General features: G+C 22.9%; 3 protein-coding genes across 3 annotated transcripts in view; all 3 read left to right on the top strand.

Annotated features, from left to right (window-relative positions):
• The window catches only part of LOC126902154 (uncharacterized), a 12201-nt gene extending 5479 nt beyond the window's left edge, over window positions 1-6722 (top strand). Inside the window, exon 5 of the mRNA XM_050679181.1 lies at window positions 6220-6722. Within this exon, the coding sequence (XP_050535138.1) occupies window positions 6220-6443 (224 nt within the window). The 3' untranslated portion in view covers window positions 6444-6722. The remainder of the gene's footprint in view (window positions 1-6219) is intronic.
• An 8789-nt stretch (window positions 6723-15511) lies between these two features.
• Window positions 15512-19192, top strand: LOC126902683 (histone-lysine N-methyltransferase PRDM16-like). The gene is made up of 3 exons (XM_050680250.1): window positions 15512-16594; window positions 17533-17756; window positions 19043-19192. The coding sequence occupies exons 1-3, from the start codon at window positions 16477-16479 to the stop codon at window positions 19049-19051; spliced, it is 351 nt and encodes a 116-aa protein (XP_050536207.1). The 5' UTR covers window positions 15512-16476; the 3' UTR covers window positions 19052-19192.
• Window positions 19135-20121, top strand: LOC126902153 (uncharacterized). The gene is made up of 3 exons (XM_050679180.1): window positions 19135-19247; window positions 19326-19419; window positions 19498-20121. The coding sequence occupies exons 1-3, from the start codon at window positions 19135-19137 to the stop codon at window positions 19756-19758; spliced, it is 468 nt and encodes a 155-aa protein (XP_050535137.1). The 3' UTR covers window positions 19759-20121.
• The last annotated feature ends 4501 nt before the right edge of the window (window positions 20122-24622 follow it).

Genomic DNA, 24622 nt, shown 5'->3' with positions numbered 1-24622 from the left:
TTATTTTTGATAGTGATTTTAATCACTGTCAGATATCATTATACTTGATCCAACTATGCTACGTCACCACTGTGCCGCGACCCCCCTGTGCTGGGTTTTTTTTACTGACATTGTGGTGTTGAATGGTAAAAATTTTATATACTTTAGTATATACTTAAAAAAAATATTTCCATGTCTCTCAGAAGAATGAAGAACTTCGGGTAACATAAATTTCACCCTTTTAATCATTTTATTTCTGATAAGGTAACAAATATTATCTGAATCGTAATTTTTCATTTGCAATATTATTAAATTTATTAAAAACTAATTCATTTCTATATTAAATATTTTTGATATTTTATTCACTGTAAAAATATTTAAAACAAATAATAATTCATTTTAAAAAAGTTTTCTATCTTAAATAAATGGTAATGATGTAATGTTTTAGTGTAATTAAATAATTTAATATTATTGTCAAATAATTAAATTTTTACTCAATTGATTTATTATTGATAATTATCAATAATAATTAAATTTTAATTTAAAAGGAAGTGTTTATTCTATTTTCAGTATTTGGCTGTACAGGCTAAATCACTTATCACAAACTACTTAAATAATCAAAAACAAAAATAATGTTAATTATTTGTATTGGTTTTTTTTAGTTACACATTTTACTTAATTTATAGAACATAAAGCATTTTTTAAGTTCATCCCTTACATCTTATAAGTGTGTCCACTTATAATCTAAAATTTGGATTAGGTTGACCCTGGAAAACAGTTCTCTCACATTCCTAAAATCACAAATATGTGATTAACTATTTTAGTTTAACTTAAGTCTCATGTCAGGTATAATTCCATCTCAAACTCTGTATTACTCTGTCTCTATATACATTTAAAATAGTTACAAAATTTAGTTTCTTTCATTTCAAGCAACTTTATAATCATAGGAAAAGAATTTAATTTATCTTGGCTATTAAATGTTTATAGGTAAATGTTGGATGTAATCAGGTAAGGAGAGACATTGGAAGATTTTTTAAGGATTATCTATTATCTAAGAATTTAATATTTTTTACTATGTTATATGACATTTAATATCATAGATACACTATTATAATTTATAATAAATTATTTATTAGAGTACTAATTATTTCAGATTAACGGAACTCTAATAATTCTGTAATAACAATACTTCAATGAAAATAATTTTTTTGTGTTCTTCTCATTATAATTTTTTAATTATATGCCCATTATTATGTTACCAATATTAAAATATTACCTAAGATTTTATAAAATTTCTTAAAATCTGTTGTATTATTGAAAATTTTAAATGTTTCTAGTACTAAAAAACATTTAACAAGATATAATAAAATTAAAATTTGATTACTTTAATTTTATCCATATTCATAGTATGTATATACTGCATTTTAAATTTAAATTAATTAATGATTTAAGCTTCATATTTGTTCACATTTAATTATTAATTCTATATATTATATAAATTCTATATTTTAATTTCTAGTATATCATAAATAAATTTAAAAACGGAGTTCTTATTTTGAATTAAGGAAATATTGGACAAAACGGATACCTTAATTATTATAGTTATAGTAGACTAGGAGTTCAAAAATCAAAACAATATGTAGTAAATTTTTTTTTAAATATAGAATAACATGGCCTTTTTTTTGTCACTTTTCAAAAATGATCCTTCATCAAGTCTATTATCAAGAGTAAAGTCTATTTTCTTTTCTCGAGTTAAACATCACTAAAAATAAATTAAAAATTAAAATTAATTATAATAACAAAAGTAAAATTACAAAATAATTTTGAAAAACCAAAAACAATTTGTCGTTAATGTAATTAAAGTTATCAAATTATAAGTTTATACTAATCTATATACTTCAATTCGTATAACAAAATACATTTATAAATCATTTTGTTATTATGTTGGAGTCATACATGATTTTTAAAAGCCAAAATTTGTCTGCTTTTCTTTTTCTTTTTTTTTTACAACAATATGAATTATTGAATGCTACTATTGTATGCAAATTAAACATTTAATTATTTATTTGTTTTAAAAATCATTAAGAAATTTTGCATTATTCTATAATGTTGGTTTAAGTAAAAAGAAAATTGTTATCCATGAATCAATAAATATGCAGGTTAATTCATTAAGGATAAGACACTCCTTTTCTCGGAAACTACTGACAATATTAAATATTTCAAAAAGATAATATTGTTTGTTAAAAAAACTATATTTATCAGAAAGACGCCCCAGCGGGCCGCATACCTCATAGCTATGCGAGACGCCTTGGATGAGGCGACTTCTACCCCGTAGAAAGCCATAGGAAAAGGGAGGTAGGCTGAGGCTACTCATCATTAAATAGCCTAGACCCGGATAAGCAGGAATTAGGAAGAGGCAAAAGGAATGTGGACTGGGCCTAAGGGACCCATTCCAGGGTGACGAGGAGGCTATATACAATAATATGAAGTTAAATACATGTTTTCTCAACCCTTCAGGGATCAGAGTCCTTATTTATACATTTTTTAAATGGGAACTCCTGTTTATAACTTGAAATTATGATAAAAAAAAAAAACCAGCACAGGGGGGTCGCGGCACAGTGGTGACGTGGCATAGTTGGATCAAGTATAATGATATCTGACAGTGATTAAAATCACTATAAAAAAAAAACGCTTCGATGCAAATCTTTAGATAGTGTTTAATTTTAAAAAATTGGTGGATTATTCCAAAAGCTTCATAAACTGCTAGTTCCTTATTAATATCCTGATTAAGATAAAGTATGTCGAATGAAAAAGGGATTATTAAAAAATAGTATTTCCCATAAAAAAATTATATTGATCAATACACTTTTCAATAAGTTATAGCATAATAAAGTTAAAAATGTAAAATACAAAGTCCGAAATTTTTTTTTCGCATAATAAAGTAAATTACATTAGCTTCAATTTAAAATATATATAAAAGTGTCAGACCTTCCGGAACACTTTCAAAAGTTAAGTTGAAAAAGTTCTACTTTCTATATGCATTTTTAATATTCGAAGACCCCCCATATATAGGGAAATAGTCTGATTAAAAAAAAAAGTATATCCAATGAAAGATCTATATAAATACTACTTCTCATAAAAATATTGTATTGATCAATAAACTTTTAGATAGTGTTAAATTTTAAAAAATTGGTGTATTATTCCAAAAGCTACATGATCTGCTAGTTCCTTATTAATATCTTGATTAAGATAAAGTATGTCGAATGAAAAAGGATTATTGAAAAATATTATTTCTCATAAAAAAATTGTGTTGATCCATACACTTTACAATAAGTTATAGCATAATAAAGTTAAAAATGTAAAATACAAAATCGAAAATTTTCACACAAAAATAGCATTCGGTAGCCACTTTTACCGTGAAGATAAAATAAAGTCCGAAATTTTTTTTTACATAATAAAGTAGATTACATTAGCTTTAATTTAATATATNGTGAAGACAAAATAAAGTCCGAAATTTTTTTTTTACATAATAAAGTAGATTACATTAGCTTTAATTTAATATATATAGAAAAGTGTCAGACTTTCCGGAACACTTTCAAAATTTAAGTTGAAAAAGTCAATTTTTTGTGAAAAAGTTATCATTATAAATCCCCCCCTGTAGGCAGGTAAAAAGTCAGATTTCTAAAAAAAATATACCAAATAATAGGTAATGACATCATGCATCTATAAAAAAAAGAATTATATTGATATGTTTATTTTTAAAAAAGTAACGGCAGTTTTAAGTAAAATAAATTGAAAAATTTTCGAAAATTAGCCATTTTTAAATTTGTAATTTTTTTGGAGGTTTCCCCCATTTACGGGAACGAGGGAATTTTTTTCAATTTTTTAGGGTAATGTCTTCGACTAGATACGATTTGTGATCTTTTGACGTATCATTGAAAGAAATCGGTTTGGTGAGAGCTGAGAAAAAGGGGTAACAGACACAAAAAAAAAAACACATCTTAGTAAAACCAATACCTTCTTAGCTTCGCATCGAAGCTAAAAGGAACCGTTGATTAGATAAAAAAAATGATAAGAAAAATCAATTTGTAAATTGTTTTTCATAAAAAGATAAAAATAGGTATATTTAATAATATATGGTAATATTCTAAAAGTAAATTTAAATTTTCATTTAAAAAAATTAATGTTAACGTTTTTTTATCATAGAAGGAATGGAAAATAAAATTATTTAATTATACTTTATTGTAGTTTTTTTTAATCAGTATATTAATTAACAAAAATGTTCAATGGTTTCCGAAAATGTAAGTGCCTGATCCTTAATTAATCACCATGTATATTATGAAATTTTAGAAAACTGAATTCTTCAATTTTCTTTGGCAGTTTAAGTATTTGTAGTAAATAATTTATATATTTGATATCAGTTGATATTTCAGCATTATGGTCGAATTATGAATTCTAATGAAACTATTTTCAACAATACTAAAAGAAACATCATATATAACCTAATTAAATATCTATATAATAATAATTTATACTTTCCCTTGTCTATCAACTTAGTGCCATATTCCATTGCGTATATTTTAATATAGTCTAAAGTATTTTTGATTGAATATTTTTATTTCTTTAAATGTCAAGATGACTCATTTTTAAATTCTATTAGTGAAGTTTTATCAAAAAATTGTTATGTATGTTGGTATGATTTTGGATTTTGTTAAAATTGTTTAAGTAGTTTATTTTTTAAAATGTAAAAAATACATTAAAAGTTAGCATATTAAAGAAATACATTTGTTAACAAAAAAGATAAGGTTCAACATTTGTTTTTGAGTAAAGTGTACTTTATAATTTTATTTAGTATTGATGTGAAATTTTATATTCAAGAAATATATTTAAAAATTACAATTTTCTGTACCTAATTTTTGCAATACAAAATATGTTATTAAGGCTGGTAAGTTTTACACATAATTCATTTTTTTTTATTTAATAATCATTAAAAATTAAATTAATGAATATAAAATAAATCGTTTATGAATATTTTAGCAAAATATTTGACAATGATCAAGAAATAAAAATTCAAATCTATGTGAGGTTAACCCGAAGAAAAAACTAGGAGAGGATGTAAACTAATTTTTCTGATTAAATAATTTTTTTTAATTTATGTTAATTTTTTTAGGTATTTATTTATTTAATTTTTTTATATCTTTATATCTCAAAAAATTGCTTACAAAAACAATTGACTACGGAGAAGAGTGTGCCACTCCCCAACGCTCCTCGGGACAGCCCTGAATCTATTAATTTATACACAAATATAATTGATACAAATAGTTTAATTGTAATACAATTAGTATATTAACATATGCCGGATTTTTTTTATTTTTGATTCTATTATTCGTATATTTTAAACTGAGGAATAATTGTTTTTAGAATTTCTTCTAATTATTTATATAACTATTCACACATATTATTAGATAATTAACGGATATATCCATGTCTTTTGTTTGTGTCGACGTTTCGAACTTGTTGCAAAATTCATATTCCGATTGATAGTTATTCTAAATGCTTTAAGATATTCGTGAGATACAATCTCGGACCTGTAACTATCTTTGCGAAGATGAACTCAAAACAAGTTCGAAAAGTCAGCATAAAACTAAGTATCGATTTTGAGACAGTGTGTATAAGGCATTGTCACATCCTTTAACTTAACAGAGTGATTAATTTATCGTTGATCGCTAAATTTTATCTAAAATAATAATTTGCAAAAAAAAAAAAATGTTTGATATTGTTTAGTATAATTTATTTCTCGATTTGTAAGTAGTTAAATATTTTTCAGGGCTATTCCTTATCTTTTTAAAGAGGATATCATCCAACTAAAATAATGCCTAAATGATAACTTTTGAACCAATATATTGGAAGATGTAAAATATAATATATATTATATTATAATATTTTAATTTTCAAAATAAATTGTATCTATGCTATAGTTTTTTTATTTTACATTTAATATTAGTATTTTTTTAGTTGTATTAAATGTGTATTTGATGTTAAATAAATAAATAACAATTTAATTTTGTTTTGTTTTTTCATTTATTGCTTCGACTGTCTTATAATGTTCCATATTCTACTATTGCTTTTAATATTTCAGCTTTACAAATGCTTGTTTTATTTTGATTATTTAATTTAAATAATTTTTTTTAGTATGTATAATTTTTATGATTATTTTGTTATCATTTATTTACGTTACAGGATATTTCTTTAAACGCGAAGTTGACTTCTTTTACTGTCCAAAACAATGTGGTCGAAAATATAAATATAAAAAAGGATTAGTTCGTCACCTTAAATATGAGTGTGGCGTGTCGCCTCAATTTCAATGTCCCATTTGTAATAAACTGTATAAACAGCCAGAAACATATAAAATGCATTTATTAACTATACATGGTATCAATAAAAATGATAAAAAGCATCATTAATTAACTTTTATTAATTTATTTACAAAAATTATTTTTTATATTAGTCAATTACTATTTGTAATAGAACAAATGTATTATTATTTTTAATTCATTAAAATCAAGTAATTTTATCTTGTAAATATTTTATGTATATAGTAGTATCATTTTAAGATTCATTAGTATCAATCTTCTTGATAATCTAAAAGCTATCACTGGTCGACTAATTGTCATAAGATGCTGATATAACTTGTACCTGATGTAAATATTATTGTTAGCATAAATATATCATGTAATTCCAAATTCTAGTATAAATATTTAAACATTTTTTACCCGTGTATATTTTGTATTATTCTTGAAATAAGTAACTCCTTTAGAGTTTTGNCCCGTGTATATTTTGTATTATTCTTGAAATAAGTAACTCCTTTAGAGTTTTGTGATTTGTTTTTTTTTTTGTACTAAAGTGTGTAAAAAATAATTAATATCATTTGTATAATGCATGAATAATTTTTCCGTTAAAACTGAGTATAGCCTATACTTAATATTTATTATTAATAGTTATTAAATTTTTCATGTATTTAATTAAATGAAAATATCAAACATTAAATATTTTATAACAACCTGTTTATTTCTATAATAACTTTATTTTTTGTGCCCTGTTTTCCTATAATAAATGTTAAAACTTCGATAAATTTTTTTAATTTAATCAAAATATTTTTTGAGCAATTTATAACTATGAGACTTAGTTCCTTACATAGTCTTTTAGATATGATTGCTTTTTAAATTATCATGCATAAATACACAATTTAGACTAATTATATGCTATATGTTTTATCCTTTCAATTCTATTTAATTTTTTTTTCAACTTCATCTTTATATATAAATATTATACAAATAAAAAGTATAATATGATGTATTAAAAAATTATCATATTTTTTAAATCAATTATCTTCTTTGTATTTCGAATGATTAAATCTTTTTTAAAGATCTTAGGTCATATTAATTTATTTTTAAATATAACTTTTATTTCGCAGTAGACTATTATAATCGTTAAATATTAATAATGAATTATACAGTATTGTATATTAAAGCAAGAACAAAATATTTCCTCAAATAACACGTAGAAGTTTTTAAGCTAACATAAAAAATCAAAGTATATAAATTATACATTTAGTTTTATATCGTGCAATGACCTTCAACAGACATTTATGTCAATTGCGTTATTTTTCTTGTTGTATATGAATGTAATGCTATTTATTGTTATTTTTTGTTATTATTTCTTTTTATTTAAACATGTCAATTAATGTAAAAATTATTACTAACTATTAAAATTAAGACAATGAAGGAGTATTATTTTATTTTTTATTTTTCTGACAATCTATGCAAATAACAGAAATTATTCTCATGATTTTGAGTCTTCAAAATTCTTTGGTGTTACTTAGCACTAGGTTTTAAACTTAAAATACCTCCGAAAATATCATTAACCTTCTTTAAATGCCTTGAAATTATAATGTTACAAAAAACATATTTGTATATAAAAATATTTTAATAATGAATTGTTTAAATGATAAAAAATTATTGTAAATTTCATTAGCCTTAATATTTTATTTTTTTAAATAAATGAATTGTTTAGAATTTTCCTTAAATACATTTTTGCTTATAAATAATGAACTATTATGAATTATAAAAGTTATTTTGGAATATTCTAAATTATATAATTTTTTGAAAAAATACATTTTTCGTTAGAAATCCGCCGTACATAAAGGCGTAGGTGTACTAGGGTACAATTCTGTTGCCCTTAGCTATTTAAGTTTACCCATCCTCTCTAACAATCATATATTTTCAAATTGGGCGTTTAAGATTAAATAATAATAATAATAATAATAATGATTTTATATAATAAGATATTTAGGTATCAATATTGCAATTAACAGTATAGAATAAAAACAAAATTGTTTGTTTACATGGTATGTTTTTTCCGTAAAACTTTCATTAAATTATGCATATACAATTAATTTAACTTTTAAATATATTCTTTGTTATTTTAATTGTTATAATTTTTTAAAATTATTTAATACAATAAGCTTGCTTTAAAACTATATATTAATATAGATTGGAATGAAATATCGACAAGTTTAATTATTGATGAATATAATCATACCATTTTAACAACGTTTTATCTGTTATCTATTATTCAATTAATTTTTTAATTTTTTATTAATGGTTTTTTAGGTAAAGGCATTAATACAATTTTACTATATAAAACCAAATATACAGTTAAGTGTCTTAAGTGTGGAAAAATGTACTCACGTCAAAGTCTGTATAAACATTTAAAGTATGAATGTTGCAAAACAGCTCAATTTAAATGTCATTTTTGCAATAAAATGACTAAACGGCCAGATAACTTAAAGAGTCACATGATAAATATGCATAACTACATTGCCAACTCTAACAGCGGTTAATAATGTTTGTCCATTTAGATATATATGTATTTTAAGTGGACAATATTAGTAAGAACTTATTTTATTATTTTTTTTTAACGTTTATCAATTAATGTTTCTTATTCATTATATAAAAATTATCATTATTAGCTTTATTGACTATTTATAATTTTTTAGCAATTTTGTTTATAGTTAGTGTAGCAAATGTCTTAATAACAATAAATAAAATTATATGATTTTTTTTTATATTTTTAATTGAAAAATTACTACATTAAAATATACAAAAAGTGTAGCGAGAAAAATTAATGTTTTCTGATGTTTCATTGTTTTAATAAATTAAAATAATGACGAATTACTTTTTGATATATGCTATAATTTGTAAAACAGAGTGATATTTGTTTAGCGTTTAATGCTGATCTAATAGATCCATTAATCTAAATTTAAATTTCATTTTTACAGGACATATGATTAATTGGGCGTCAGAACTCGTGTGGAAATGCCCTAGATGTTATAAAACTTATAAACATCGCCAAAGTTTGTTAAATCATAGAAAATTTGAGTGTGGAATTGAAAAGAAGTTTCGATGTTATGTATGTTTAAGAAGATTTGCTCACAAAGCTCAGTTACGATGTCATGTTATAAATGTGCATAAATTATTAGCATAGTTTATCTACTTTTTATAACGATATTCAAAATGAAAGAACTGATTTATTTCCATTTTTTGTGATAAATGCAGTTATTTTTATTGTTTTTATATTTAATTAAGTATAATGCTAATAAAAACATTTTTAAACTAAAGTCTTAATTGTTTTATCGTATTTAATGTGAACTAAGACTATTTTTATGCAAAGTGTATAATATAATGCGAAAGGAATTTAAAAACAAAATTCCTTATTTAAATATTCCAAAGAAATCAAATAATGATATTAATATCAAAAATATACGGAGAATAAATATATCTCATAACGATAATAAAATATTTTCAAATTATTTTTTATTATGAAAAAATAATACTTTATTATATATTAAATGAATAAAATTGTTCTTTATTGAATAATATTATTGAAGTTTCAATGTGTTGGTTTTAAATAATAATAAAAAGACAATAAGTGGTGTTTATATTTTTTTATTGTTTTGTCATAACTGAAAACAATTATTCTTCTTATCAAAAATAAAATTTAAATTTGTATAAAATAAAATAATAGTTAAAATATTATCTTCTTCATCATTATCATTCTTATAGGAATTTGATTTTTTTTTTCGATGAGCCGAATAATTTCATCTTATTTTTCAGATTGAATTTCAACTAAATGTTGTTGTATATCTTCTAACTCTAATATTTCTATGTGTAAATCTCCTTATACCTTATTTTGTTCGTGTTTTGTTAAAAATTGGAATAATAACTATGTTAAAATAATAAAAAAACCTTATCTAAGAATAGAATTTTGTATCATTAAATGTCTTTTCGTCTTATCTTAATTCTATATTTCAAAATATATTTTAATGCGAAAAATGTCAACAAGTTTATCACGTACTGTTTTTAGCCTAATATCAAATAATATATATATATATTAAAAAAAAGTGACCAAATTTCAGTTATATTTTATAAAAATATTTTTTCGATTATCGTGATATCTCAAAAATAAACGAAAAAAGTAGCCGATATCGTTGACGAACTCTTATATCTAGCGTGGGTACTTAATTTGCTCTAAGTATATATTCTATAAATGTTTTCTGTGTTTTAGATGTCTTTTATAGAAATGATAGAAAATCGTTCTTTGAAGAAATCATGTTAGCTTACTAGAGATATCACTGTGGACTTCTTTCTAAATATTATCGTTTTCATTTCCCAAAGAAAACTAAAACAATGATTTAAATTTGCTTTAAACAATTATTATTAAAAATAATTTGTAGAAAAACGAAATTATTGTTCATATGATTTTATAATTTACAATTTTGTATTTTAAAAAAGTTTGTAATTGCTTGCTCTATATGATTCTCAGAATTAATAATCATAAAAGTTATCATTATGATTCTTTCAACTTATATTTTATGTAATTTATATTATATTAATGTTGTTTTTATAATTTTGGAAACAGTCGCCTTTTTACTCGCTCGTTTTTTGTACATTGGTTGTTCTAAATTGTATAGAATCGTTAAAAAATAATTGTTAAATAGTTCGTATTTATAGAAATAACAACAAAAATATATATGTTTGAAATTGAAATTAAATCCAAAGAAGCCTAAAGTATTGGGTTGGATATGTTTTTTTTTTTTTTCATATCGTCATAAATCGTGAAATAATTCATTGTTAAAAACGATGAATTATTGAAATATAAATTACTTTTGCAATCTGATCGTCTACCTCTTAATATATACATTAAAAATAAAAGTAGTGTTTTAAATTGCTTCAGTTATATGGCTATTGAATTTATGTATATCGATTTATAGGATTGATTGTAGTTCTGCCCGTGTTTGCTTTCATTTTTTATTTATATTTTGCAGTTATACAACAGCAACACCAATGTTTAAAATGTGGTAAATGGTACAAATACAAACCTAACTTACGACGACATCAACGTTTTGAGTGCGGAGTCGATCCTAAGTTTCAATGTACGATTTGTTGGCGAAAGTTCCACCAAAAAACTCATCTAAAACGGCATTTGCTTTCATTACATTATACAATAATTTAGAGATATACCATTTTTTTTCTTTATAAGAAACTTTTGTTTGTTGAAATTATTCTGATGTATTTTGTTATAATTATACTCTGTGTTAATAACTATCTATTTTGTTATTGTTGAATTGTTGTTTGTAACTCTTTTTAAACTTCTGATTCTGTGAAATAAATTTTAAAGTGAGATATTTAGTATGGTTTGTTATTATTCTGTAATCAAATTATTGCGATTTTGTATTTCCTTCCAGGCGATTTGTAATGGCTTTTTGTTAGAATGATACTGATGTATTACAACATTTAATATTTATTGTATTCGTATAGCTCTTTATCCTTAATATGTTACGCTATTCATTTGATTAATTAAATTTTTTTTTCAGATACAAAATTTTATCATTTTCTTTGTCATCGATGTAACAGAATGTATAAACATAGAACAAGCTTGAATAGTCATTTAAAAATGGAATGTGGTGTTGCTCCACAATTTAAGTGCTATGCTTGTGGTCGGCAATTCACGTGGAAGCAGCATCTTAAGAGACATATGATAAACGTCCATAAAACTATAGATATAAAACCATAATTTTTCATTGAAAACAATTTTACTTATATTTAAATGTTGCTCTAGTGTTATTTCGTCCTAATATTTCTGTAAATTCATGATCTCTGCATTATCTTATTAAAATGGAATCGTTTTCTTAATTAAAAGTGTTGTTCATCTGGTAATCTAATATTTGTAATAAAGTAACCGTAAATAATGCTATTGTTGCATATCTGATTAGTTGTTTTTGCACGTAAATATTTTCTGAACAAATTTTCACCAATGCCTGTGCTTCAGTTATATATAACGTTCATAAAATATTTAGTTATCTACACAATACTATCTATTTGTTACGTTCAAAGCAATATTAAAAATCTAATGTTGACGCGTTTTTATAGAGATAACGAGGGTAATACAATTTATTTTTCATTTGGAGGTTCAGTGAAAATTTTTCTTTGTATGCCCTCTTCAGGACTATGTTCTAGTTTCGCCAAACAAAATGTAGTATTAATTTATTTATCAAAGTTCAATTAAAAATAATAATTTCAAAGGTATAATGATGCATACGACCTATACGGTTTCTTTCAGATTTACGATGTCACACAGATGATATGGACTCATTTATCTGTACACGCTGTGGTAAAAAATACAAATACCGTCCCAGTTTGACTTCGCATTTAAAATACGAATGTGGTGTGGAGCCTAAGTTTGTATGCACTCTTTGTGGTCGTCCATTTACACAAAAACAAAATCTTATACGTCACAATGTAACAGTTCACAAGACATTGATGTTTTAAAATTTGATTGTTAAAAATTTTACAATTAAAAATTTGTTTTTAGAATTAATTTATTGTTTTTAAATTCTCGAAATTTTTCCCTTTAAAAAGTAATTGTGATTTTATATTTAAGAAAATAAGAATTTTACCCTTTTTCTTTAAATAATGCGTGAATATATTTATTTTAAATGTTATGAATGTATAGTTACATAAAAATGAATATTTTTTCATAGTTATATCGTTTATTAATAAAAATATATCTAAATTCATCTATCCTTTTGACATGATTTAGCTATGATATAATTATACGTGTCTAAAATTAAATTTAAGGTGTGAATCATAGAATGTAAAACAATATAATTAATTTAATAATGTTATAAGATATTTAATAAAGTAACGTTACTAAAATAACAGAATTAACCGACTTATTATTTTTATTTGTTCACTTTTTATTTATCTAAGGTTCTATATATGATTATATAACATACCATAACACGAATATTTTTCTAAATAATTATTTTTTATTAAATTATTTATTCGTTTCGTGTAATTGAATAAACTTAACTTTATATTTATGAAATATATTACTATTAAAAAAAGTTTGTGACATATTAATTTAAAGTGTTTTTCAATACACTTTTATAAATTAAATTTAAATTAATAAATATCAAAATAGGAACCACATTAGTGCAATCATCTTTAATTAGCTTGCTGCTTAACAGCCATAAAAAAAAAGTATCATTTCACTTTTAATAAACCTTATAAAAACCTTTTATAATAAAATAACTATCAATGAAAACTAATTAAGATAAAACCAATTATTTTGTTTAAAGTTTGTAATATTGAAGATTACTTAAAAATAAAAAAACTTATATTAGTTATAATCATTCTGCTTAGGTATATAACTCCCTTGCATTGCAGTTCTACATGGTTAAAAGTATAACGTTATAAACAAAACATTATTATTTACATCATTATTATCTTTAATATTATTATATTTTAATAATTTTAATTACAGAAGTTTATTACTCTTGTCCAAAATGTGGACGAAGCTATGATAAAAAACCAAGTTATGCCAAACACTTCAAATTCTGTGGTTTAGATTTTGAATGCGAATACTGCGGGAAAAAATATTCCAGATCTGATTCCGTCAAAAAACATCAACGGCTAGCACATTCCTTGAACTCCTAAAAAAAAGTTGTTGCGTTCCAACGAACGATTAATTATTTAATGAATATTTATTTTTTTAGTTTAGTCCACTATTTTTTACTAGAATTGACTTTTTATTTTTCGTGCATAGTATAATTTAATTTAAATTTAAATTAAATGTTATTTTATTCTATACTTTGTAAATCTTATTTACTTCTTTATATTTTATATTGTTTTATTTTTTAATATATTATATACCACAAGTTTAATTAAATTTGTAAAAATGTTAAAATAAATTTATATATATATATATATATAATAATTTCAGTGTAAAAATATTGAGTAAAATTTACAAATGTTTTTTTTAATATTTACTGGGTTTTAATGTTTTATTTTTATAAAGTAATCCATGAAAAGCCGCCTTTCTTTAATATCTTTATACTGTTCATCTTAATAATTTAAAATTATTATTTTCTAGTAATTGTACTTTTACATTACACATCTATTATTATTTTTTTTACATATTAAATATAATTAATAAATAATTTTTTTTTAATGAAACTTAACAGTTTGAAGTATTAATGTAATACTTATTTAAATAATTTTTATGTAATTATGTTAATGTTCTTTCAAGTATAAAAAATTATACATAATAACTTAATATATTTTAAAGCTTATTTTCAAATGTTATAATTGGGTAAATCGGTGAATTTTGTTTAGCATAAATTAAAAATAAGGGTTGATATATGTGAATGGATTATTTAAGATATTTTTAAAAAATCTTTATTTTATAATTTTACAGGAAATTCTAACCATTTTAATAAAGTGAATAACAAACATTCACCTGAATCGTACAATGGAAAAATTTTTTATCCTAACCAATGTGGCTGTAGTTATAAAGATCTCTGTGGAGTTCGTCAACACTTGAGATATGAATGTGGGTGTTCAATCGAAATTTGTATGTGAAGATTGTCCTAAGAGTTTTACTTATAAGAATGTGTTCATATGGCTACTATACACAATAAAATATCATCTTAAACATATTGTTATTAATTATGTCATTCCAACTGACTATTTAAATATTGGTGTCTTATTAAAAAATTATTTGAATACACCAAATGTAATTTTAATAAACATTTTATTAGATTACTACTAATGTTTTTATAGTAAAACTTAAGGTCAAAATAGGTTCAAAAATTTTGAATATAGTTATATACGATAGTTAAAAAAAAAAATAATAATAATAACAGAGTTTTCATAGAAAGTTAGATTTTGACAAACTTTAACTTATTTAATTCTAATACTAAAAATGTTTTAATTATATTTTTAATTAGAATTAAAAAATAAAATAATGTTTAATAACTATCAAATCATTTTTTAACATAGTATTTTCTTTAAACGAGTGGGAAAAGTTGAACCCTGGTAATTATTAAAATTATATTATAGCTGAATAAAATAATATAGTTATCTATGAAAATATGTTAAATATATTTTTATTTTATATTTTTTTAGTTGTGTCTGGCTTTTTTTAATTTTATTGTGATAAATTATATTTTTAGAAATAAATAATACACTGCTTACTGCGTAAAATAATTATCTTAGTATAGTATGTTTAACTAATTTAATTTTTTTAACTATAAATATTAATTTGTGAGATTTAAAAACATAATTATTACATTTCAGATTACTGGTATCCAAACTATAGAACTGAAAAAAAAAATTGCAAAATTACAAAACTTTGCCCTTTATGTCCAACAAAATTAACAAACATTTCTGTTTTGGAGGAACACTTATTAAAATTTCACACACCTCTCTTAACTAATTATCTTAAAAAATGTTCATTTTAAATTGAATTGTTTTGTAAAAATAATTAACAATAATATTTTGATAATATAGTCTAAACTGAATTAGAAAATCGTTGTGATCAATGATAAAGTGATGTCTGGGTTTATGGACATCTATATTTTTTATCACTAAAAAAGTGTTAAAACTTAATTGAGTTTCACTCATCTATTTGACAGTTTGGGGTTAGTCATTATTGTTATTCATAGGAGTTACAAATGTTTCTATGAGGTCTGAATTCCTCGTAATTCCCATGTAAACTATATTAATGCTTTTAGAACTTATATTCCATATTCTATTCAATGTAAATAATAGACTGGATTAGAGTTCTTACACTATTTTTATATTTTGTCCATATTGCTATGATAGCTACCATATATTAGTGTAAAAAACTATAGACATTTTTATAAAAATACTAAATTTTCCAATTTGAAAGCTTAAAATTTAGGTAAAAATCAATTTTTTGTTTATTTTCACATCTTAAATCACAGATATTTTAATATAGGTATTAGGTATTAAGACTTCCAATATAAAACAAAATTATTTTTAAAAAAAAGTAGTATAATGTTATATATTTTTTATTTCAAAAAGTTTTTTTACGTTACAATTTATTCAATTAAAAATAAATAAATTCTTTATGATATTATTAATTTGTCTTATCTTTTTATTTTTAGAACGTCTAGTGTGTCCAAATGGCTGCGGACGGTCCTATAATTACAGAAAAGGTTTAAGCCATCAGTCCCGTTATGAATATGGTAATTCGTCCATATGAGGACAAGCCCTCAATAACAAAAGAAAAGCTCTGTGAAATCAAACTTAAAAAATACATATTTTAGTTCATAATTGTATAAACACAGATCCTATATTTATTTCTAATTTGTAATTTTTTAAAATCTGTACTGAAATTGATAATCTGACCTAATTCGAGTAATGTTGCATAATAATTGAACTGTAATTAAAAATAAAGTAATCGTCAGAATTTTAAAATTATAGTAATCCATGGTACGAAGCTAAATGGCTAAAATGAGTTTATAATTTAGTTTGGTTAGTTGGTTTAGTTAGTTAGTTTTATATCTTAAACCATAGATATTATTTTAATATTGAACAAGTTATAATAAGACTTCCAAAATTAAAAAATGAATTTTTATAGGAAATCTTATAATTTATTCAATATTAACTAATTTTTAATAAAATGGTACTTGATTTGTTTTTTCATAAATTTTGTTTTAATGTTATTCAAATTATTCTCAATATAATGTTTAACACAAGATATAAAAATAAACAAAAAATTGATTTTTATCTAATCTTTAAACTAACAAATTGAGTTTTTTTTTTTTTTTTTTTATCAAGTTTCTGTGGAGTTTTTTTACATCTATGGAAAATTTTTATACAAGCCATATTGCTTACTGCATATTTTTACGTATATAACCTGATAAATGTTAATAACATATGGACTTAGAAATAAATATCTTAGTGATTTCCTATATTATGTTTTAAGAAATTAACTAACATCTTAAATTTGTTAATAATTTGGAAAAGAGATTAGAAATTCTATGTTTTTTACTAAATAGTTATTCTTTAGTACTCTAGTTGATTGTATATTTTTTTTAAAACTTAAAAAATGCATCTTTTTATTTGAAGTAGTGGCTTGTTTAGCTGTGTACTACAAACATTTTTTTTTTTAAATTTTCAGGTTATCTCAAAAGAATAGTTGATTCTTTATTTACATGCCCAAACCAGAACTGTTATAAAAGTTATAAGACTAAAGGTAATCTCATGCGTCATCTTAAATATGAATGTGGCAAATCACCTAAATATGCGTGTCCATATTGTAACAAGAAGAGTTCATTGAAATTCAACTTAAAGAAACATATAGCTGTGATTCATAATACTGTGGCTAATCCGCTAATACTAAATGTATAATTAAGATATGTGTGATGTTTTACTTATTTTACCAGTTTGTTTTTATAAAGTTATCTACTAAAATGAAAACGTATTATTATATTACTTTTATATTAAAATAATAGATTGTATGGAGCAAAATTAAACTTTTCTACTTAATATATTAAATTTCTATCGGTGAAATCTATATTTTACTGTAAATGATTTAAATTATAATTTATACAATTTTGGATTTGGACTCAACACCTCGATTAGAATGTGAAATACGATAAGAACTTTATAGGATTGTCTGGCTACTCCAATATAACCATTAAGTTAAACAATAGTTTTTTTAATTAAGAAATTGAGTTTCTAACGATATTGATAGGCTAAAATATATAGAACTTCAGAAACTTGATTAGCCCTTTCATCGGGATCCAGACTATAATGGTTAATAAAAATTTTGCCATGAACATGAAGTAACAGATTAATAAATGGTACATTTTATCAAAAAATAAAATATTCAAGGTCTAATTTTTAATTTAAAATTATATTTTATTTTCTTTATATGAAGAATGTTTCAAGTATCATTATTATTACAATAAAAATTTTATACCAAGTATAAACATACAAAAAAATTATTTTTTGAAGACGACTTTATTCCGTATTTTGTGGCGAATAAGGTCCATTTGCAATTGTTCATAATGATTGCCAACTAAGAGTTACAGCTAATTGAGTTTCTTTTCTATTATATAATACATAACGAAATATGATTTGATTTAAGACAACTCGAATCTGAACAGAGCCGTAGTAATTATTTCTGGTGCTCTAACCAAACTAGATTATATATGCCTTTTCAAAAAAATCTTGCAATTTGTCGAGATTTTTCCTTTACATGATATTAAAAAAGTAACAAAAAGGTCTTCCATTTTTTTTATATATAATGATTACGAAGACATTTTAATTACATACCTCATTGTCATTTTATGTTCATAAATAATATTTTAAAATTTCAAAATAAATTAAATTTATCCAACACCACAAGAATCACCTAAAAAAAAATCTAAGACCAAACAAATTCCGATGCTGATGATCTAAATATAGTTTTAGAAATACCCCCATATCCAAATTTTTTCAGGTACTTTTTATGATGTTGGGTTAATTTTATTTATTCTTAATTAATTAGTCTTTAAAAATCAATTATACTTTTTTCGGGTTTAACTTAATTAATTTTTTTTTGTCTTTAAAGCTTGTTCACTAATTTTTTTAAAATAAATTATAGTTTTTTATTTTTTCAGAATTTATTTTCTTATTTTATTTAGGTAGATTAATATGTCCAAATGGTTGTGGACGTTCATACAAGTACAAACAAGGTTTAAATCAACACACCTATTATGAATGTGGGAAGACACCTATGTATGCTTGCCCATATTGCAATAAAAAAAGCTATGTTAAATCGAATCTTAAAAAGCATATTATATTAATTCATAAATGCATTAAGTCTCCAATTTTAAATTTAGAAATGTAGTTTGTTATGTATTGTTTATATATTATTTTAATTTTAATACTATGGTATATTGACATGTGTTTGTATTGTCATACAAGTTTTTCAATAAAAATGTTTAAAATTTTATTAGCATTAGAATTATCATTATTCTATATGACTATAGAGCTAAATAACTTACTCTACACATTAAGTGTTTTTATATTTTTATAAAGTGCTTACTTTCTATATTGTCTATCAACCATTTTTAGTAATGAAAAAAGATTTAATTAAAAAAAAAATTACTTTGTAATATTATTAATTTGTCTTATCCTATTATTTTTAGAACGTCTAGTGTGTCCAAATGGTTGCGGACGGTCCTATAAATACAAAAAAGGTTTAAGCCATCATTTCCGTTATGAATGTGGTAAATCGCCCATGTACGCTTGTCCTCATTGTCAAAAGAAAAGTTCTGTGAAATCAAACTTAAAAAAGCATATTATTTTAGTTCATAATTGTATAAACACAGATCCTATATTTATTTATAATTTGTAACTTTTTTAAATCTCTATAAAAATGATAAAATGACTTAATTTGAGTAATATTGTATAATAATTAAGCTGTCATTAAAAATGAGGTAATCATTAGAATTTTAAAAGTATAAATTAGAATAATATGTGGCTCAAAGCTAAATGACTTAAATTTGTTTGGTTAGTTCGTTCAATAAACATTATTTTAACTTACTTTAAATTCGTAAAATAGTTCTTTAAAATAAAAAATAATTACTGAAATTTACCTCATTTTCAATGGAAGTTCTTCAATCATCACTTACAGTATGTGTATTAATACAAAATAAAACACATACATTTTTATTTTTGATATTGTTTAAAGCTTATACATTTTTTAATAAAACTTATATTTAAATAAAAATTTATATACCTAAATTAATAATTTTTTATTTCTGTTTGGCTTATAATTTTGAAAATTTTTACCAATACCCAAATGTAATACTTGGGCATTCAATAATTGCTTACAAATTCTTCCTACAACATTGCGATATAAAAATATCAATATATTGCTTTTTTTTTAATATTTAATTTACCATTGTATGATTAAAATACATAATTTAATTTATAGTTCATTTAGTTATTGCAAAAGCTATTTTTCAAATTTGGCTAATTATAGTTGCTATGTTTCTTATAATCCTTATAGTCAAAGAATCAATATGTATAAAATAATAATTAAAGCACTAACTTGAATAAAATGTATTCATCTATAGTAATACTGTAAACTTAAAGTTTTCAGTTAAATGTAAGAGGAGATTAAGTATTCAAAAGACTCATCTTTTTTTTTCCTAGTATATAATACAATGATAGAATTTATAATTTTCGATACTCTATCAACCTCTTTATAATTTTATATATATTCTTTCTTAAAGTAATTTTTATAACCATTGGTTTTGCTCACATGATGAATAAATACTCAAAGTTAAATATGTTAAAATAGTTTTAAATATAGTTGCACGAGTAATAGTATTTTTAAGTTTTATAATAGTTAACTATTCAGTAAGCTTTTTGGGTTTTCTAATTATTTTTATTATATCATGTCAGCTTTGGTATAATGGAATTTTTCTATTCCATTTGAAATTATGCGGCTTAATTATAAATTATTAATAATTGCTATTTTATTATTTCCAGTCCGATTGATTTGTCCAAATAATTGTGGTCGGTCATATAAATACAAACAGGGATTGAGTCAACATTTGCGTTTTGAGTGTGGCAAACCACCTATGTATGCCTGTCCACATTGTACAAAAAAGTGTTCGTTGAAGGCTAACCTGAAAAGACACATAGTACTAGTGCACACCATTAAAAAAAAGAACAATCAAATAATGTGAAGACAGTTCCAAATTTATTTTGGCAAAATTTTTAATACTGTTTTATTACTTTTATTATTGATAGATTATTTTGTAATTTTATTATTAAGTATTTTATCTCTTTAGTGGTAATGGTTAAATATTAATCAAACGTATCTTATGTATGAAAGATCTTTTACATGTGTTTAGCTATAAATAAATGTTTAATTTCTTTTTAAATGTTCTCCTTAGTTTCCTTTGGTAACTTGTGCAGAAATTTTGTTAATTTAATCTACTTTATCTTAGCTTTCTTGGGTGCACGCAATTAATATATTGACAAATTGGTATTTTCAACATTCATTGAGTATAGTTAAAATGATATGCAACATATATTTTTGTGAACTATGTGTAAATGTACAAAAACTAGCCGACTCCCGGATAAGTGAAAAATGACTACAGTTTTATAGCGTTATTCCAACGTTACTCTTATTTCAATATAAATGATTCATATAATTACAGTCATTGGAACAATTTAATGAAAAAGGTTTGAAGACCTTTACTAATATTCCTTTATGACTTACAGGCCGTTTGAAATGCCCAAATGATTGCGGTCGTTCTTACAAATACAAAAACGGACTTAATCAACATTTATATTATGAGTGTGGGGTAGCACCGCGGTTCAGTTGCCCACATTGTAATAAAATGTTCAAACACAACAGTGACATGAGGAAGCACGTAAAATGCAAACATTGGGTTAAGAATTAGCTTACTACTGACTTGTGTGAAGTATCCATTTTCTTCATATAAACGTGTGTATATTGTATGTATGCAACAGTACAAATTTTCAAAACGTTTGTTTAAAATTAAGAAATTATGTATTAATAAAATTTCTATCAATATTATCATTATATTATGTTATTTTTGTTACTTTATTATTCCGAGAAACCTACTACAGTTATAATCTATAATGCTTTTCTTGTAGAACTAGTAATGATCAACCATTGTGCTTATTTAAATGTTGTTTCTTCTTTTCAATTTTTATTATATCAGATTGATGAAATTAATAAACAATTGTAGTTTGCTTTTTTAAACTTACTGTAGAAAAGAGACAGTAGTCAAAAATTAAAAAATATCTTTTCCGGCCAATTAAAATTTTTCAGTATTTTATCATAGCCTTTGGCTTGCATTACGTCACTGTAGTACTAATTAATGTTATACGTTACTATGTATTATGTATCATTGTATTGATTTTATTGTTAATCATTTTTCTTCGTCTGTGTTCCATTAATGTATTCCTAAAACCGTAATCATAATCTTCATGATTTTTCGCCATTTTTTTAGATTACATGCTACCTCCACCTGCGCCCAGAGAAATCGGCTATCTGCAACGAATAATGTGTCCTAAATTGTGCGGTCGTAGCTATAAGCGTATGGAACATCTAAAACGGCACATATCTTACGAATGTGGTGTTGAACCCAAGTACCAGTGCAGTGTATGTCAACGCAAATTTGTTTATAACTTTAGTATGAAGAAACACATGGGATTAGTTCACAAAGATATTATAAGCGAGTCGAATGACTAAATAATTTTTAATAATACAATACATTTTGTTTACAACGAATTGGCCACAGTGGACAACTAAAAACCTAATAATTTGTATTTTATTATTATTTGTAATTTCTACTGGCTTTTATTAAGAATCTTAAAACTCTTGAAGTGATGATACAGTTTTGAAAATAAATTTTCGAAGTGTATCATCACTTTTTCTAAATTAAAATATATCAAGTTATCTATTTTATTTTATTATTACCATTATATAAATAATTTATATTTTCAAAATGAACTTCTAAAAAAAAGAAATTGAAGTAACCGTAAATGACGATTCTTATCGCTTTAAAGTTCATTCAATGCATATGTTTTTGAAGTTTTTTTTGCAAATATTATTATTTGTAAAAAGTTAGATTAAATTAAATTTTAACAAATCGTTAATATGCATTTATTTAAAAAGACGATTTGTTAAAATTTATCAAAGCAACAAATACAGAATAATCAAACAATTTTGTTTAAAAAATAAAAGTGAAACTGTACCATTGATTTTACTATAAAAATGTGTTCTGTTTTATTATATAAAACAATGAAAAGATTTTTTCTGAGTTTTCCAATTTTAGTCTCAAATATTTGGATCTCACGACTTTGAAAATTTAGAAAACCCAAAATTTATCCTTTATTATATAATAACATAGAATATTTAAAAAGTCAATGACACAGCAAATATTTTATATTCCTCCTTTTTTTTGTATTATATAATTGTGACTACACCATCGCAGATTTCTGCTCATCATTTTTATACTACTTTTATCTGTTTACCAGTCATTTGCTGTTTTTTATTTTTAATAAAGGCCAGTAATTTAAAAAATCTTTTTTTTTAGTTTTATAAATATTTGTGAGCTATTATTACTATTTTGTAAAAAATGCGTTCAATTGTTATTCAATGATTTATTATTTTAATTGTAGTAAATATTACTGTTCCACCGTCCTGCAAAATAATTTTTATATATTTTATTCGACTGATTTAATAGTTATGTGTTCCTACTGTGCCGAAAAATAAAAAATGTTTTTGTAATGAAGGGTCTTAAATAATAATTACGTGAAATGGCTACAATAAAAGTGTTTTTATTTTTTGTGATAACACGTCAGATGTTTTCAAAAGTAATATTCTCACTCTATCAAAAGATCTCTAAAAGTAGGAAATTTTGGAAATTTTACTAATTTTAAATGTTTCCTATTAAATCCGGTTCTTTCTTTTCTACCTCATTTTAAAATAATATGTAAAACTTTATATATGTATAAATTGTTTAACAGTATTATTAAATACTTCTATTTATTTTTATATTTATGTTAAACTTTCACTTTGCTAAAACAATTATAAATAAATATTTTTATTTTATAAATTAATTTATAGTTTTTAATCGAAGAACATACAGATAAGACTAAAAATGTTACATTTTTTGACTGAAAACAATAGTTGTTTTTATAGCTTTATTTTTATATTGTATTTATTAAAATTGGTTAAAATAGCATATACTTAATAATAATTTTGTTATACTATTTCATACATTTAATAATATAATGTTTGTTAAAATATAAAATGACTAATACATTTTTTTAATCGTTGAAAATTGAGATTTATTCATACTATTTGTATCTTAAAATATTCTTGAATTATATAAAATAAAATTGAAATAGTCTGAATTTATTTGTTAGCTTACTATTGATTGAAAAAAAATGAAATAAAAGAAGTATGTAATTAATATGCTTTTATCTGATCTAAAAATAGTCGTGAAGTTTTTTAATTGACGTTAGAATAATTATTTAAAAGAAAATATGGCTGTGATAGACTTGTAATTATGTATTTAGATACCTTAAGATACTATTAATGTCATTTGTAATTTTACAAAAATGTCTTTTAATTAAGAATAATTCAATTTTTTAAAAAATTTTATTTATTTCAGAAAACTACTGATTTAAATTGAAATTGTTTTATCCAAATAATTGTGGTCAAA

The sequence above is a fragment of the Daktulosphaira vitifoliae genome, unplaced genomic scaffold, assembly GCF_025091365.1.
Source record: "Daktulosphaira vitifoliae isolate Bord-2020 unplaced genomic scaffold, ASM2509136v1 Scaffold_3, whole genome shotgun sequence".
Classification (NCBI taxonomy): Eukaryota; Metazoa; Arthropoda; class Insecta; order Hemiptera; family Phylloxeridae; genus Daktulosphaira; species Daktulosphaira vitifoliae.
Note: the sequence above shows the minus strand (reverse complement) of the source record. Positions and strands in the feature narration are given on the sequence as shown.